This window comes from Sapajus apella, unplaced genomic scaffold, assembly GCF_009761245.1.
Source record: "Sapajus apella isolate SASKATOON/1434 unplaced genomic scaffold, GSC_monkey_1.0 scaffold10, whole genome shotgun sequence".
Lineage (NCBI taxonomy): Eukaryota > Metazoa > Chordata > Mammalia > Primates > Cebidae > Sapajus > Sapajus apella.
This window is the reverse complement of record NW_022436950.1, coordinates 9,447,852-9,467,027: the sequence shown is the minus strand read 5'-3', so window position 1 is coordinate 9,467,027 and position 19,176 is coordinate 9,447,852. Positions and strand designations below refer to the sequence as shown.

Here is a 19,176-nt window from a genome sequence, read left to right as displayed (position 1 = left end):
TTAAATTATTATTAAAATTATCATATGATGACGTATCAAAACTAATATATCTGTCTGAAAGTGATTCATCTAAAACATTTCTTTCTGTAAATTCCAGGTAGTAATTTCAGCTATCTTTTGAGGACTTTTCAAGGGTGTGACTAAATGACAAAAGAAATCATTCTGTTGAACATGAGTTTAAAGTGATTTATTGTTTATTATTTCCCTCAAATACCTAGTGCTGTGGTTTGACTGTGTTCCCCAAAGTTCATGTGTTGGAAACTTAATCTCAACATATCTTAATCCGCAACAGTGTTGAGAATTGGAACCTTTAAGAAGTAATTGGGTCACAAGGCTCTGTTTTCATGAATGGACTAATTCCATTATCCTGGGAGTAGGTTAGTTATCCTTGAGTTGAGAGTGGGTTCCTGATAATAGCACAGTTTCCACCCACTTCTCCTTTCTCTTTCACATTATCTTCCCCTTCTGCCTTCCACTATGAGTTGGCATAGCAAGAAGACCCTCACCAGATGCCAGCAGCTTGATACTGAACTCACCCAGCCTCCAGTATTGAGAAATAAATTTCTTTTCTTTACAAATTACCTAGTCTCAGGTATTTTTTTTATAGCAGCAGGAAAGGAAAAAAAGAAAAAAAAAACACTAAGATACCCAGATAATAAGAATTGCAATCAGAGTAAAATTAATCAGGAAACAGTAGTGCTAATTTCAAGTCCTGTTTGTGGCCATTTGGCATCTTCCTTCCCTGGACCACTTCTTGGTGCTGAGCTAGAGGTTTCCTATGACTCTGTTAGTCACTTGCAGAGGAACTCCTACTGAACTCTAAACAGGGAAATAAAATCCCTTGGAGGTTTTAGTGGTGCTCAAGGAGCCAACATAAAAGGAAATCACATAACAAGAGATTAGGGGGCACCTGAGAAGCTCCAGGAACTCAGGGGTAAGACCAGGCCCACCTGCCACCACCCTGGTGTGACTCTCAGATGCATCTCACCAGCAGAGTTTAATGTGGCAGCAGCACTGTTGCCAGAGACAGAGAAAGCTTTACCTACCATGGGCAGTTCAGCTTTGTCATCCCGCTCGCCATGTTCCTACACCTCACTGCCATTCTGCTTCTTACCTTTCCTACTTGTCTCTACACGTCTCTTCTGACTCTTCTTTTTCCCACCCGGGATCATCTTGAAAGATAACTGTTCAAATGTTAAAAGCCTCCAGCATCCCAGGTATCTGAACAACTATGGGGGTCACAGGCCCTTATCCTCTCTCCCAGTGCCCCCCCCAACTCCACTCATGACCCAGAACACTGTAGATCGTTCAGAAAGCAAAAATTAACTTTTATTTATTTTAGCAATTACAAACGTTCAGGTTCTATTTAATATAACATAGCCTGCCCTAATATAAAATATTAATCTGGACTCTAGAATTTTTTGTTTTACTTATGAATGATTTCACAAACAATCAGATTTAATGTTTTGTAGAAATTTTATTTGTATACCAACAATTCTAATTTGGACATACTTCTTTTCCTAACATGCATTTTCAGAGATTTCTCCCCAACAACCAGGTAACTATAAAGCAGTGAGAGGAAAACAGGAATGCATATATTAAAAATGGTTAAACTTGACATTTCACATGATTCACAATCAGGATTGAAATCATACAAAATCATGTGATGATCATTTCTCTCTGTGTATCTCTACCTTTTAAGGAAAGTGACAACTATAACAATGAATTCTAGAAATCAGAGATGGTAATTCCGACTCTTTCTTTGAGTCCCTATTTGGCATTGTAAAAAGACAAGGGAAAAGTCACCTTAAGCATCTGTGGGCTTGGGTTTTGTCATGTATAAAACAGGGCAATCGGCTGTGCAGTGGCTCATGCCTGTAATCCCAGCACTTTGGGAGGCAAGGGTGGGAGGATCACCTGAGGTCAGAAGTTCAAGACCAGCCTACCCAACATGGTTTCTACTAAAAATACAGGTGGCAGGCACCTGTAATCACAGCTCTTTGGGAGGCTGAGGCAGGAAAATGGCTTGAACCTGTGAGGCGGAGTTTGCAGTGAGCTGAGATCACGCCATTGCACTCCAGCTTAGGGGACAAGAGCCAGATTTCATCTCAACAGTTTAAAAAAAAAAAAAAAAAAAAAAAAACAGGGAAATCGATAATTCATTCTGCTTACATCTCATGATTGTTGTAAAGTTAAAATCAGAGTTTTTTCCAAAACCCTTTGATAAACCACTATGTGTTCAATGACAAATAAAAAGTAAAATGAGAAAATAGAAAGTAAAAATCTGCCCTGTTATTCATGAGACTGGATTAATAGATACAAAGTCAGTTGCAAAGTTAACAGGAAACGATATTTCTCCTAAGAACTTGCTGCAGCTATAAAAAGTCACAACCCCCCACCGTAGGGGGTTCAGAAAATAAAATGCTACATTGTCAAACCAAAAAAAAAGTCACAACATATGCTTACCCAGAATCCTCTTTTTTGAATGAAAACTGCTTTCTTACTCGTTAAGGAAATTTGCCATCAAAAATCACACACACCTCTGCTTCTATTTCTTGCCTGGGGCAATGTTTGGAGATGGATCCCTGCATGAGTATGGGAATCTCTCCTCCTCCCTCCTTGCCCCCTATCCCACTCAACCACGCTTAACCCAGAACAGAACCTATTTTAATGGTTTTCATATGTAACAAATAGACTTCTAGTGTTCAAGACATTGTACATCTGTTAAAAATAGACGGTGAAGCCCAGGGTCAGTGGCTCAGGCCTATAATCCCAACCCTTTGGGAAGCTAAGGTGGGAGTATAGCTTGAGCCCAGAAGTTTGAGATCAGCCTGGACAGCATAGCAAGACCCCATATCTACAAATATTTGAAAAATTAGCTGGTTGTGGTGGCATGCACCTGTGGTCCCAGCTATTTAGGAGGCTGAGGTGGGAGGATGATTTGAGCCCAGAAGGTCAAGGTGGCAGTGAGCTATGTTTGCACCACAGCACTCCAGCCTGGGCGACAGAGAAGACCCCATCTCAAAACAAAAACAAAGGAACAGGGTGGAAACTATTTTTAAAATGCTTTTTTTACTTGTCAAAAAATGTATCAAACAATTAAAATGAGCCTTTTGTGAAAAATATGTACATTTTGACATTAACTTACCTCATTTGACATCATATACCTAGTATGTGTTTCCAAATTAGTTTTGTTCATAAAGTCCATGGAAGAGAAACAGTTGCTGGTTAATCAAATTATAAATTGGCTGGGTGTGGAGGCTCACGCCTGTAATCCCAACACTTTGGGAGGCCAAGGTGGGTGGATTACCAGAGGTGAGGAGTTCAAAACCAGCCTGGCCAACATTGTGAAACCCCGTCTCCACTAAAAATACAAAAATTAGCCAGATGTGATGACAAGCACCTGAAATCCCAGCTACTTGGGAGACTGAGACAGGAGAATCCTTTGAACCCGAGACAGAGTTTGCAGGGAGCCAAGATCATACCACTGCATCCAGCCTGGGCGACAAAAGTGAAACTCCATCAAAAAAATAAAATAATAATAAATAAATAATAAAGTTATAAATCATTTAACAATTAGCGCTGCAAACATGTTTGATTACTATTTCCCTCTCTCCTTTCTAAAGAAACAGACATCTGCTGAATTGAGATTCTGAATTCTCCATGTGACTTTGTAAAAGATCTTTAAACATTTATGTGCTTATGTTTCCGCATCTATAAAACAAAGATAATGACAGTCATCCTGCCTACCCCTTATGAATGTTGTAAAGATATGAAAACATGTTATTTCCAAAATTGTTTTCAAAAAAGTCTGTAGATAAGCCAAGGTACACTGAACAACCCCTACCAGAAAGACTATTATTTGGGTCTTTTGAGTCTTTTCAAATTTTTCATGACAATATTACATACCAAGCAATCAAAAATTACTCTTTTGTGATCTTTAGATGATGAGGGTTGTTTGGGGTGGAAATCAATACGTGAATGAAGGACCTCAACATAAATAGGTATGTGTTTTCTTCTGACGCCAAATGTATGGCATCTTTTCCAACAACAAACATATTGTTCCAATACCAATCAGTTCTTTAACTTCCCTGAAACCAACTGAATATCCAACCATTCAATTTAATCATTTATTTTAGCAATTACAAATGTTCAGGGTTTATTTAATACAACATAGCCTACCAAAATCTCTGAAAGTTGGGGTCAGTGCCAACTCTGACACTACCCAGAGTTGGCATTAACCCCACAGACTAAGATGTCAGTCCCACAAGCCTGCCCTACTGCAGATAACAGTATGAATGGGGTGACCAGGCCACCCACATTTCTGTGGAGAGGACTACAACTTTGGGGGCTCACAGGACTTCCCTCAGGTTGGATAATTCCTTGGAATGACTCACAGAACTCAGAAAGTATTCTACTTATGATTAGAGTTTTATTATAAAGAACACAACTGAGTGATCACTGGCTTTGTCGAGTGAGCCTGTGGAAGCATTCTGGTGGCTGGACGTGAATTGCAATTCGCAGTATCCTCCTAATGCTAACAGGTCAAAATGAAAATCTTCATGAAGACCTTGACTAGCAAGACCATCACCCTGGAGGTGGAGCCCAGTGACACCATGGAAAATGTGAAGGCCAAGATCCAGGATAAAGAAGGCATCCCCACTGACCAGCAGAGGCTCATCTTTGCAGGCAAGTGGCTGGAAGATGGTCACACTCTTTCTGACCAGAACATCCAAAAAGAGTAGATCCTGCACCTGGTCCTCCATCTGAGGGGTGGCTGTCAAATCTTTTTTTTTTTTTTTTAGACCAAGTCTCACTCTGTCACCCAGGCTGGAGTGCAGTGGTATGATCTTGGCTCACTGCAACCTCCACCTCTTACCTCAGCCTCCTGATTAGCTGGAATTAAAGGCATGCACCACCAACCCTGGCTAATTTTTGTATTTTTTTAGTAGAGACGGGGTTTCATCATGTTGGCCAGGCTGGTCTCGAACTCCTGACTTCAAGTGATCCATGTTAATTCTTCAGTCTTGCATTCGCAATGCCCAGTGATGGCATTACTCTGCACTATAGCCATTTGCCCCAACTTAAGTTTGGAAATTACCAGTTTCAGTAAACAGTTGAACCTTTTAATAAAGGTTTTGTTGCACAGGGAGAAAAAAAAAAAAAAAAAAAAAAACTCAGGAAGAATATAGGGCAAGGTAGAGAAGGAGGGAAAGAGTTTTCATGCCCTCTACAGGTGAGACTCCTTCCCACCTCCCAATACATAAATGCAGTCACCAATTCAGAAACTCCCTGAACCCTGTTGTTTAGAGGTTTTTATCAAGGTTTCATTTTATAGGCATGACTGATTAAATCACTGGCCATTGGCAATTGACCTCAATCTTCCACCCTTCATTTCTCCTCAAATGTCGAGGTTTAGGGAAAAATCTTCCAATCAAGTGGTTAGTACTTATAAGACCCCATCATCCTGGAATTTCCAAGAGTTTTAAGGACTTTGTGCCAAGAAAGGACAAAGATCCTTGTCCTATTTCGACAAAGATCAAATATGTATTTTTTAAAGTATACCACAGTAAGCCTGATCACCTGTGTATCAGTCTGTTCTAGCATTGCTATAAAGGGACTACCTGATATTGGGTAATTTATGAAGGCTGTAAAGGAGGCACAGCCAGGAGGCCTCAGGAAACTTACAATCATGGAGGATGGCAAAGGGGAAGCAAGTGCACCTTACCATAGCAAAGCAGGAGAGAAAGAGTGAAGGGGGACGTGCTTTAAAAAATCAGATCTCATGAGAACTCACTCACTATCTTGAGAACAGCAAGGGGGAATTCCTCCCCCATTATCCAATCGCCTTCCTCCAGCCATTTCCTCCAACACTTGAGATTACAATTCAACATGAGATTTGGGCAGGGACACAAATCCAAACCATATTATTCCTCCCCCGGCCCCTCCCAAATTTCATGTCCTTCTCACATTGCAAAATACAATAATCCCTTCTCAACAGTCAACAGCCCCCAGTCTTAACTCATTTCAACATTAACACAAAAGTCCATAGTCCAAAGTCTCATGAGACAAAGTAAGCTCTTTAGGTCTATGAGCCTATAAAATCAAAAACAAGTTAGTTACTTTCAAGATACAATGGGGGTACAGGCATTGGGTAAATGCTCCCATTCTAAATGGGAGAAATTGGTGAAAACAAAAGGACTACAGACCCCATACAAATCTGAAACCCAGTGGGGCAGTCTTTCAATCTCAAAGAGATTTGGGTGGGGACACAAATTCAAACCAGATCAATGTGAAAGGGAAAAACAACAGAAATATCCTAGCTTCTTTCTAACCTAATGCCAATACTAGAGCATACGTATGCAATGAAAGTTGCCTCCCCCATTTCCCAAAGTGCCAGGAGAGGTGAGAGCAGAGAAAGGGCACCAGAGAATAACTGGACCATGGCTGTGGAGTGAACTCCATTTGAAATGCATTAGGAAGTAGGTGCTCTGAACTCAAGATGCCTGAAGTCCTGGAGCACCGCACGAGTGGTCCTTGCCCTTCTCACCAGGTCCAGGTTCTGATGCTGTGCTCGAGGCTTCCAGCAGCTCTTCGTCATCACAGGAATCAGAGTCTTCACTGCTGATCACTGCACAAAGGAACAAAATCCCTTAGGGTATCAGTGTGGGACCCCAGGTGCCAACACAGCAGGAAACCCACAATTAGGGGCACCAGGAAAGACCTGGGAACTTGTGCAACTTGCAAGAAGGAATGTCCCTGCTCAGCATGGTTGCAGTGCCCCTGCGGAATCCTGGACCTGCAAGGTCCTGGTGCTCCAGTCACTGAAACTAGACCCTGAGGCTGGGGACAAATGGCCGCAGTGGCCAGCTTTGGTAACTTGCTCTCCATCTCCTTACCCCCTCTTTCTTCTTCCCCTTCCCATTGTCTCTGTCTATTTCTCCACTCCTGCATCTTTCTTGCATCTTCTCCCTCTTTGTTTCTCAATCTCTGTATGTCCTCTCTCTAGCATCTCTTTTGCCTCCTTGCGCCTCTCCTACTCTCTCCTGGCTTTCTTGCATTACATACCTGCCTTCTGTGTCTCCTCTGAGCCGCTTCCTCCACACCCAGCTCTCTCTGCACTTTTCTGTTTTCCCACCAACTTTCCTCTGTGATGCAGAAGCTCCCTGAACTGAGCACCAGACTCCCAGCATTCATCAGGCTCCCCTGGGCCACCACGTAGGACTCTGACCACACACCCAGCCTGTCACCTCTGCTGTGACTCACACAGTGTCACCGCATCACAGACACCCTCTGCCAGCCTTACCAATTATTTCGGGGACTTGATTACACGCCGTTCTTGCCATCTGTTTGTCTTCCAGGTGCACAAAACTAGGTTCCACCCGATTTTTGGATCTGAATAGCTTTGCCCCTAGAACAAATAATAATCCTTGAAGAATTTTCATCTTTCCCCCTCAAAAAAAGCCAGCCTCATGGTGCCCCTCTTCCTCTCTCTCTCCCCACTTGACCTCAGAGGATCACTCTGGCACTAAATTTCACCTCCTTTCATACTGCGTCACTCCAGATACGTTTCTTACTTTCTGTCTTTCTCTCAGTATTTATCTTTTTACCTTGAACTCTATTTTGTTTTCTCTTTTCCCTTTACCTGCCATTCTTATTTACTAACTGATAATTAGTAATTATTCAGTCTTGGCTGAATTTTATGTTCTTCATTTAATTAACTTAATCCTTAGTAAAGACCTTAAGTTCTTAATTCATATACTTATTTCCACAAAAGTAGCTTATTACATGTACATGTACATATAAATATAATTTTTAGGCTGGGCACAGTGGCTCACACCTGTAATCCCAGCACTTTGGGAGGCCAAGGTGGGCAGATCATCTGAGGTAGAGAGTTCGAGACCGGCCTGACCAACATGGCGAAACCCCATCTCTACTAAAAATACAAAAATTGCTGGGCATGGTGGTGCATGCCTATAATCCCAGATACTCAGGAGACTGAGGCAGCAGAATTGACTGAGCTCAGAAGGCGGAGGTTGTAGTAAGCCAAGACTGCACAGCTGCACTCCAGCCTGGATGACAGAGCAAGACTCTGCCTCAAAAATAAATACATAAAAATAAATAGGCTGGGCATGGTGGCTCATGCCTGTAATCCCAGCATTCTGGGAGGCCGAGGCAGGCAGATCATGAGGTCAGGAGTTTGAGACCAGCCTGGCCAATATGGCAAAACTCCGTCTCTACTAAAAATACAAAAATTAGCCAGGTGTGGTTGCACACACCTGCAATCCCAGCTACTAGGGAGACTGAGGCAGGAGAATTGCTGAACCCAGGTGGCGGAATGTTGCTTGCAGTAAGCTGAGATCCTACCACTGCACTCTAGCCTGGGCAGCATAGGAAGACTCTGTCTCATAAATGAATAAAATAAAATTATTAGAACTATTTTTTGTGAAGCTTTCCATATAAATGCATCAGTAATGTCACGTTTGCCAAAATATGTGTCCAGTTTTTGGGGCACAAAAATATGAGTACTTTCATTTCCTGACAAATATGAAGTGTACCCTTTACTATATGCCAGACACCCTCATGCTAGGTTGGAAGGACATAGTGAGAATAAACAGCCGTGGTCCAGAGAGAGCACATGCTAAGCACATGATCGCAGCGAGGCAGGAGTATTATCTCACAGCAAGCAGGAAGTGCTCTGGAACGGACAGGCTCGTCCAAGAGACAAGATGAGGCTTGTGGGAGGAAATATCATGTGAGCAGGAAGGAGCCAGATTAGGGAGGAGATGAGAAGGATAGAGGCCAAGAAAACAGATCCAGATAGAGGACAGAGCATGGGCAAAGTAACCTGAGTAACTAAAAGAAATCAGTATGACTTCTTGGAGTGAGAGAATAGAGGCTGGAGAAATGGGAAGGGTTCTCGTTGCCCAGCCTTGGAAGCGTAGTCAAAGGATCAACTTAAATCCAAGTGTCATGCCAGTCATTGGAGGGCAGGTAGGAAGACAGCACAGACACACCTGAACTTTAAGATGTGGCAGCTGACATTCATGGGAGAGTTTTCAGAGATCTGATTCACATCACAGCATTAGGGATAGAGAAAAATGGTCAGGTTGCAAATGCCAACAGGTACAGTGCACAGGGCTGGATGGCTGATGGGGTATGGGGGTTGAGGGAGCGAAAAACTCAGGAGGATTCTTGAGTTTCTTGCTTGAGAAAACTTGACAGTAATGGCCACTTTACCAAAAAGGGAACTCTGGAAGAGGAGAGGAAGGGGATACGGAGGAGGATGTGGTTTCATGGAAGAATATGTCTCCTCTCTCCCTCCCACACTGACCTCCACATTTCTTATTTGCTCTTCACACTCGCTCTCTCTTCCTGGCTCCTTCATGCCTCTCCCCTACTTTCTCTTTTCCTGGTATTTACTCTTCCCTCTATGTTTCTCTCTCCGTATGATTTTTCTCACTGTCCCTTGTTTGAGTTTTCAGTTTGTCTCTTCTCTGCCATGTCTCTTACTTCCTCCCCTCTGTCTCTGTGTCTTTGAGGCTTCCCTTGACCTTGACGCTCTGTCTGCCTCGACTCTTCCAAGCATTTTCTTCCTATATCTTGTCCTTGTCTCAAAAGTCACGTCATTCCTTTTTTGGCTTTAACTGTACCACCAGGGCCCCTTCCCCTTGCCCTCCCCATTCTGAAGGTCATCTACAATAACCTTTCTTCATTGCAAATCTGATAGTCATACACGTTGTTTGTCTGATCTTGTGGCAACTTCTAGCAAGCAGGACAAAAAGTCTCCCTGTCAATCCTCCACCAACCTGGGAAAGCCTGGATGTCATGTCCACTTAGGTAAAACTGGACTCACTGCTGAAACTTGCTATTCCATGGCCCAATCATCCACCTTTTCCATACTCATGCTGTCAGGTTCTCCACCCAGGGTGCCATGCTTCAGGGAGGCATTCAGCTCTCCTTTGTCTCCTGCCTGGAAGACTTAGGGCACTTACTCTCAGGCTCCCGCCAGTGAGAACCTCTGACAATGGTAAGGCTGGGCACATCACATGCCTCGTCCTGCTTGCCTCCCTCGCAAATTCAAAAGCAGCCAGAGGCTGGGCTCCTATGGGGGAGGGAGGGAGGGGTGGGAGGAAGAGAAGCCCTTCCTCCCTCCACCCCATGATCTAATCAGGTAACTTAAAGGGCGGGATTCAATTGCAGTACGTTGCCTACCACATGGTAGTCCGCTGGGCATCTCTTCTGACCCTCTCTCCCTTTTTACTTGGAGAACTTTGTGTTCCCTAGGCACTGAGTAGAAAGAACACAGAATGTGAGACCAGATCCCGTGGCCGGGAGATGTGACCACACTGAGCTCTGTGGTTGGGAGCAGAAGGGAACTGCTACTGGGGAGGCGATGTCCCTCTCCGAGGATCCAGCCAAGCCCAGCTCTGCCTCTTCCCCTCTTGTCAGACGTTGCTCTCTCGCTCTCTGTCTCCTGCTCAGCCTTCCACCAGGATCCAAACCCCAGGCTTCTGCCCTAGGAAGGCATTTCTGCATCGTGGACTTCGCCAGCTTCTCTCTTATCTCCCAGTGCATCTGCCTCTCTCTCCTCTCCAGCAGTGCTGCAGGAGTACATGTTCCTCATTCTCTGTTTTTCCCTTCTCACCTCTCTCCTGCATCTCTTCCAACCTACAGATCAGGCTTCAGTCCTGTTCCCTCTGTCTCTTTGTGTTTTTTTCTGTCTTCCTCACAGCAACTAAAAGACATATCTTTCTTTCCATTACGTCACTGTCTGCCTGCAGTGGACACCGATCTATCCTTCTACTGTCATTCAGGAGTCCTTGGGATCTCTTTTTTAGATATTGATCAAGTGACACTGCACTGCCTTCCCCTTTCTGTGTGTGCTACAGATGCCTACCACTAGTCACCCATGCAAACACCTGGCCATCATCAGCCTTACCTACTTGACTGCATGTGTTTGCCTGCTGTGTTCCAAGAGCATCACCTGGGCCAAAGATAGAATGTTCTAGCTTTATACATGTTGACTTCACATCCCAGACAGGCTTAAAGGTTTCTGTTCTGGTTCCAGATCAGATGGCCCCTAGATGACATTATGATTTTATGAATATGACACTGTGATGTCATAAATCAAAACCTAAAGTTTTTATTTAAATGCATTCAGAAATTAATCAAATATCCTCTCCAATCATATGTCCCAATTATCAATGGCATCAGAATGACCTTCCACAGTTCCAAGAGTTCTCTTATACTTCCTCTATGTCATTCATTTCAGAAAAAGTGATCATGAAACACTGAACAAAGAAATAAAATCTGTTATGGACTATATGGTCTAAGGATGAGGAACATTAGGAAAAATGTAAACAAGAAGATGACTGAGAATCTAGAAACAGTGACTAGTTGTGGCACAAAAGTACAAAAGAGCTTTTGAAGAGGCTCATCTGGTATCTGAAAGGTAGCTCCTAGCTGCCTGCCCCAGGGATGAAGGGTGAGGGAGTGTGAGGCACAGTGGTGCCATGGTCCTATGTGAAGGACCCAACAGGGAAGATAGTCCGTCCCACAGAAGGAACATGCCTCCCGCCACCACAGCACGGGCCATCACTGGATATACGCTCAAAGCACCAAGGCAACAACCAGATTCAAGCAGACACAGGCAGAAAATGGTGAAGCAGACACATGGGTAAAAAGAGCAGGCTCAGCACTAGCAGGAACCAGCGGCAAGTGTGTGTAAGGGGTGTGGGAGGAAGAAGCCCTCCCAGGAAACCTGGAGGAAAAGGACTTGTTATTTAAATCCTGAACCTGGAGATTCTGCAGATACAAACACTAAAACTTTGGGGTAATCATAAACACAAAGAGGCAACCCTTTCTTCCCTTACCCCCAGCACATTCCAGAATGGGGCAAGAACAGCAGAGGATCACAGCACAGTCAACAGGAACAGACCAACAGAAGATGAAGAATCTGAGCACAACCAGGTCAGGCTTTGAAAAGGGTCTTCACAGCCAGGTGTGGTGGCTCACGATCTATAATCCCAGCACTTTGGGAGGCTGAGGTGGGAGGATCGCTTGAACCCAGGAGTTCAAGGCCAGCCTGGGCAATATGGTAAGACCCTATCTCTACAAAAAATTAAAAATTAGCTGGGTGTGGTGATACATGCCTATGGTCTTAGTTACTTGGGAGGCTGAGATGAGAGGATCGCTTCAGGCCAGGAGTTCAAGGCTGTGGTGAGTTATGATTGTGCTACTATACTCCAGCCTGTGAATCTGTCTTTAAAATATATATATAGAGAGAGAGTTTTCACCATCAGGAGCTGGCAGATGCTGCCTGAATCTCTTTTTTTTTTTTTTTTTTTTTTTTTTTGGAGACAGAATCTCACTCTGTTGCCCAGGGTGGAATACAGTGGCACAATCGCAGCTCACTGCCACCTCTGCCTCCTAGATTCAAGCAATTCTCCTGCCTCAGCCTCCCAAGTAGCTGTGACTTCAGGCATATGTCACCATGCCTGACTAATTTTTGTATTTTTTTGTAGAGATGGGGTTTCGCCATGTTGGCAAGGCTGGTCTCGAACTCCTGGCCTCAAGCGATCTGCCCACCTCAGCCTCCCAAAGTGCTGGGATTACCAGTATGAGCCACCATGCCCAACCCTGCCTGATTCTTAAAGACAGACTCCAGCCCCAGGAGTGGAGGACTGGGTCACTGCACCCTGGGCTGAGAGGGCCTTGGCCAGACGACCTTGCTAAGTGTCCTTCATGGACACTCAGGTAACCGACGACGGTAGAGTGAATCTGCCTTTGTCCCCAGAGCTGCTCTGCCCAGGGCCCTTAGCTCAGTTCCTGTGAAGTCCTGGTTGCCTCGTTCCCACCCCCTTTTAGATCATACTCTCCCTCTCCACACCTGTTCACATTTTCTCATTGGCCTTTCCCTGAGGACTCAGAGTTTGAGTCGCTCCACTTCCTCCCGCTCTTTGTATTCTTTTCTCTATATCTTTTTTTCTGCATCTATTTCCCCATTTTTGTTTCATGTTTCTGTTTCTATCTTTTCCATTAGATTCCCTGGGCAACAAGAAGAATGTAACTTCTGTCACAATAGCTGGAAGATGGAAACAACTCATCATTCACTGATGAATGAATAAACAAAATGTGGTATAGCCATATGATGGAATATTATTCAGTCATCAAAAGGAACTGAGATTCTAATTCATGTTACCACATGGATAAAACCTGAAAACATCTTGTTAAGTGAAAGAAGCCCAGACACAGAAGGCCACATATTGTGTGATTCCATTTACATGAATTCTTCAGTGTAGGCAAATTTATAGAGGTGGAAAGTAGATTACTGATTGCCAGGGATTCCGAGAAGAGGGAAATTAGATGCTTGGTTAAAGGGCACAGAGTTTCCTTTTGGGGTAATTAAACCATTTTGAAACTAGAGAGAGGTGATGGTTGTACAACATTGTGAATATACTAAATGTCACTGAATTGCACACTTTTTAAATGGTTAACATCTGAATTTTACCTCCTTCCCTCCAAAAACAACAACACAGGCTCTGGGTTCATCTTTGCTCATCTGACACTAGGCAACCCCATACATTGTCCTTCTGGATTTCAGTTTCCTAATCTGCAAAATGGACACATAAATAATACTAATCTTCAATTGCAGCCATGAGCACTAAACCCACAGCTGCCATGGAGTAGGCGTTCGATCACAGTGAGCTGTTAACAACACGGTTATTTTTATTGCTTACCGTCTTTCATTTCCCCTCCTTCTTCCTCTCTCTCTCTCTCTCTCAGAATACCTACATATTGTTCTCTGCATCTGCATCACTTCCTCTTTGTGTCTCTCTGCATGACTACCTTTCTGTTTGAATATTCCTTCTCCTGAACAACATGCCACGGTTAAATCAGCCCCTTCTGGCATCACCAAGAGTATCTTCTTTGACGTTGTTGGCCATAGGTGCATCCTTCTTACCCTTCACAGCTTCTCACTGAAGGTCTCCTACAAACTTACAATTCACACTCAGATCCTCATTCCAGCCTCCAGGCTACTGGGCAGAAAGCCTCTTTTTGCCACCTCTTGAGAGTATTCTTGGATTCCAGCTGGAGTCACGTCACTTTGGAATCAACACAAAGTGACCATCATCCACCTCTGCTACCACCTCCATCAGTGTGGTCTTTCCTCAGAGCTCAGTTACCTGTCTCCTTTTCTTCTTAGAAGATCAGAAAACAAAGCTTTTATCTAGACATTATTACCTTGTTTACAGCTTGGCAGAAAGCTGGGCATTTTTGGTGTTTCTTTTCCAGCCCTTTTCTGGGAAAAGAGGAGCACTGAACAAAGAAAAGAATTAATTAGAGTCTGCAAGCAAGTGACCAGGAACCCCACCTCATGATCACATGAATGAAGCACCCGCGTGTTCTTATAATTCAGTGGGAAACTCTTCGCCCTTCAGTCACTCTGAATCTCAGTGGCTTGTGATTTGGTGTTGCTTGTTTCTTCCTCTGAGGTAGTCAAGAAAGAAAATAACACAAAACTACTGAAATCCTATAGGTGATGAGTCTCTCAGGTTTTAAGGAAGATGGAGCAGTAGAAAAATTGTAAATTATAACTAATCATCCAACAAGATGATCAGAGAGGAGTGCAATCTTATCTCAATACAAATTCCATAATAGAAATGTCTCTGTGAATTATAAGTATCTTACAGAAGAAACAAACTAGTTTCCTTAGGAGAACTAAGATCCTAGAGAGATGCCATGCCTGTAGGCAAAAGAGAAGCCCAAAAGCCTTAAAGATGGGGCTAGAAAACCCTCATCTCAGCCCAAAATCTCCTTAAGCTGATAAGCAACTTCAGCAAAGTCTCAGGATACAAAATCAATGTGCAAAAATCACAAGCATTCCTATACACCAATAATAGACAAACAAAGAGCCAAATCATGAGTGAACTCCCATTCACAATTGCTACAAAGAGAATTAAATACCTAGTAATACAACTTAAAAGGGATGTGAAGGACCTTTTCAAGAAGAACTACAAACCACTGATCAAGGAAATAAAAGAGGACCCAAACAAATGGAAAAGCACTTCATGCTTATGCATAGGAAGAATCAATATTGTGAAAATGGTGAAAATGGTCATACTGCCCAAAGTAATTTATAGATTTAATGCTATCTCCATCAAACTACCATTGACTTTCTTCACAATATTAGAAAAAAACTACTTTAAATTTCATATGGAACTAAAAAAGGGCCCACATAGCCAAGATAATCCTAAGCAAAAATAACAAAGCTGGAGGCATCACTCTGCCTGACTTCAAACTATACTTTAATGCCATAGTAACCAAAACAGCATGGTACTGGTACCAAAACAGATATATAAATCAGTGGAACAGAACAGAGGCCTCAGAAATAACACCACACATCTACACCCCTGTTATCTTTGACAAATCTGGCAAAAACAAGCAATGGGGAAAGGATTTCTATCTAATAAATGGTGTTGGGAAAACTGGCTAGCCATATGCAGAAAACTGAAACTGGACCCCTTCCTTAGACCTTATGCAAAAATTAACTCAAGATGGTTTAAGGACTTAAACAATAAACCTGAAACCATAAAAATCCTAGAAGAAAACCTAGGCAATACCATTCAGAACATAAGCACGAGCAAAGACTTAATGACTAAAACATCAAAAGTAATGGCAACAAAAGCCAAAATGGACAAATGGGATATAATTAAACTAAAGAGCTTCTGCACAGCAAAAGAAACTATCATCAGAGTGAACGGGCAACCTACAGAATGGGAGAAAAATTTTGCAATCTATCCATCTGACAAAGGACTTATATCCAGAATCTACAAAGAACTTAAACAAAATTACAAAAAATAATAATAATAATAACCCTATCAAGAAGTGGGTGAAGGGTATGAACATACATTTCTCAAAAGAAGACATTTATGTGGCCAACAAACATATGAAAAAAAGCTCATCTTCACTGGTCATTACAGAAATGCAAATCCAAACCACAATGAGATACCATCCTACACCAGTTAGAATGGCGATCATTAAAAATTCATGAAACAACAGATGCTGGAGAAGATGTGGAGAAATAGGAACACTTTTACACTGTTGGTGGGAGTATAAATTATTTCAACCATTGTGGAAGACAGTGTGGCAATTCCTCAAGGATATAGAACTAGAAATAGCATTTGGCCCAGTAATCCCATTACTGGGTATATATCCAAAGGATTATAAATCATTCTACTATAAAAACACACAAACATGTATGCCTATTGTGGCACTATTCACAACAGCAAAGACGTGGAACAAACCCAAATGTTCATCAATGATAGACTGGATAAAGACAATGTGGCACATATACAGCATGGAATACTATGCAGTCATAAAAAAGAATGAGCTCATGTCTTTTGCAGGGACATGGATAAAGTTGGAAACCATCATTCTCAGCAAATTAACACAAGAACTGAAAACCAAACACTGCATGTTCTCACTCATAAGTGGGAATTGAACAAAGAGAACACATGGACACAAGGAGGAGAACATCACACACAGGGGCCTGTTGAGCGGTGAGGGACTAGGGGAGGGAGAGCATTAGGAGAAATATCTAATATCTAATGTAGATGACAGTTTAATGGGTACAGCAAACCACTATGGCACATGTATGCCTATGTAACAAACCTGGACGTTCTGCACGTGTACCCTAGAAGTTAAAGTACAATAATAATAATTTTAAAAGTTGATCTGAAAAAAAAAAGATGGGGCTAGAAAAAAGCAGAGTTTTGGCCAAATTGAGTTTGGAAGGATGAGTGCTTCCCAAAGAGAGAGGACGTGGTAGAGGGAATAGACAGACTTCCCCAGGGTGGCCCAGAACCAGGGAACAAAGGAAGGACTCTCTGAAGCCTACAAGAAGGGAGCAAATATTACAGCACCAGGAAATGTCCTGAGACACCTGGACCAGGGTCCCCAGAGACTACCAACGAAGGGAGGCCAGAGAACAGGTTAGTTATATTCACACCACCGAGCACAGGGCCTGGGACATATAAGCACTACATGAGTACTTGTTAAATGAACGACTGAGCAAATGAAAGAATTAAAAGCAGGTGGGCGTGGTGGCTCACGCCTGTAATCTCAGCACTTTGGGAGGCCGAGGCCGGTGAATCACCTGAGGTCAGGAGTTCAAGACCAGCCTGGCCAATACGGTGAAACCCTGTCTTTATAAAAAAAAAAAAAAAGAAAAAAGAATTAAAAGCAGACCTAGAGCACAAAAGAGAGGGGAGAGAATTGATTACCCTTTTTGAAGCTTTTATGAATCTCAATTAAATCAGGATACTCTTTCAGGTTACTCTTGCTGAACAGGACTGACAGAACTGAACAATCAAACACCTTCTCCAGGTGGCAGAGAACCTGGTACACAACTTTCTGTACAGGAATCAAGTTTACACAGGCTTCTTGAGAATTCTGTTAAAAAAATTTCAATGGAAAAAATACACAAAATAATAGCTTTAAAGTTAAACAAAGATCGACAATGTAATTGCATAGAATACTTTCCTTGTTCTCAGTGTAGACTACTATTTTTCATTATATAAATATTAATATATATATTTACATATATATATATTTAAGATGGAGTCTCGCTGTGTTGTCTAGGCTGGAGTGCAGTGGTGCTATCTCAGCTCACTGCAACCTGCACCTCCTGGGTTGAAGTGAATCTGTTGCCTCAGCCTCCTGAGTAGCTGGGATTACAGGCATGTGCCACCACACCTGGCTAATTTTCATATTTTTAGTAGAGATGGGGTTTCACCATGTTGGTCAGGCTGATCTTGAACTCCTAACCTCATGATCCACCTGCCTCAGCCTCCCAAAGTGCTGGAATTACAGACATGAGCCACTGTACCCAGCCTAGAACTTTTTAAATATTTGATCCACTGCTTTAGAAAAACAAGTAAACCCTACCTCTTGACTTTTGAGCTCTTATCCTGCCCAGGATGCCTCGGGAATAAATCTTACAGTGATTTCGTTGTCTGTACAGCAGTCACTGCCCCCACACTCCCCACCTTCCTCCTACGGTATGAGAAGTCCTGGACAGGCTCCAGGAGATTGGGAGGTGGTTCTTCCCTTGCCATAAAGAACACAATAGAAAGGGCACAATCACACACTGAAGACATGGCTTCCTTCTCTGCATCTCCATGGCACTGTACAAACTCACCTGAATTCCAAGGCTCCACAACTACCCAATGAAATGTAAACACTTTAGAGGAGACAGCAGCAAGGCAGAAATTTGTTTGATAACAATTATAGTGGCACAAATTCCCTGGGGGTTACCTCTGACATAAGTAAACATTACCAAGCAAGACTGCTTCCATTATCTTGGTTATCGTAATTTTGTTTTATTCTTGTATGTTGTATAAATCACTACATATTTGCAGAGCATATCAGTTTCACTCCAGCCATGTCATCATTACCTTCCACTCCCTCCCCAACAGTTGCTACAAAAGAACAGGGCAACTGCGTGCAGTGGCTCACTCCTGTAATCCCAGCACTTTGGGAGGCCGAGGTGGGTAGATCACCTGAAGTCAGTAGTTCAAGACCAGCTTGACTAATGTGGTGAAACCCCATCTCTACTAAAAATACAAAAATTAGCTGGGCATGGTGGCAGGCGCCTGTAGTCCCAGCTACTTGAGAGGCTGAGACAGGACAATTGCTTGAACCAGGGAGGCAGAGGTTGTGGTGAGCAGAGATCATGCAATTGCACTCCAGCCTGGCTGACAGAGCAAGGCTCTGTCTCAAACAAACAAACAAAAAAAAAGAACAGGGCTTGAGTTAGAAATAGAGAGTCTTGTCTAGGCAAAGTGGTTCAGCCTGTAATCCCAATACTTTGGGAGGCTGAGGTAGGAGGTTCATTGAGGCCAAGAGGTCAAGACCAGCCTGAGTAACATAGCAAGATCCCATCTCTACCAAAATAATAATAATAATAATATCCAGGTGTGGTGGCATACACCTGTAATCCCAGCTACCCAGGAGGCTAAGGTGAGAGGTTTACTTGTGTCCAGGAGGTCTAGGTTGCAGTGAGCCATAATTGTGCCACTTTATTCCATCCTGGGACACACAGTAAGAAGCTGTCTCTAAACAAAAGGAAGGAAGGAAGGAAGGAAGGAAGGAAGGAAGGAAGGAAGGAAG

General features: G+C 43.0%; 1 protein-coding gene across 1 annotated transcript in view; it reads right to left on the bottom strand.

Moving 5' to 3' along the window:
* Positions 1-6,497: 6,497 nt before the first annotated feature.
* LOC116551678 (nuclear body protein SP140-like protein) overlaps positions 6,498-19,176 on the bottom strand; it is a 16,933-nt gene continuing 4,254 nt past the window's right edge. Inside the window, exons 3-6 of the mRNA XM_032277950.1 lie at positions 17,289-17,457; positions 14,248-14,322; positions 7,307-7,411; positions 6,498-6,631 (exon numbers count right to left, since the gene is read on the bottom strand). Of these exons, the coding sequence (XP_032133841.1) occupies positions 6,498-6,631; positions 7,307-7,411; positions 14,248-14,322; positions 17,289-17,457 (483 nt within the window). The remainder of the gene's footprint in view (positions 6,632-7,306; positions 7,412-14,247; positions 14,323-17,288; positions 17,458-19,176) is intronic.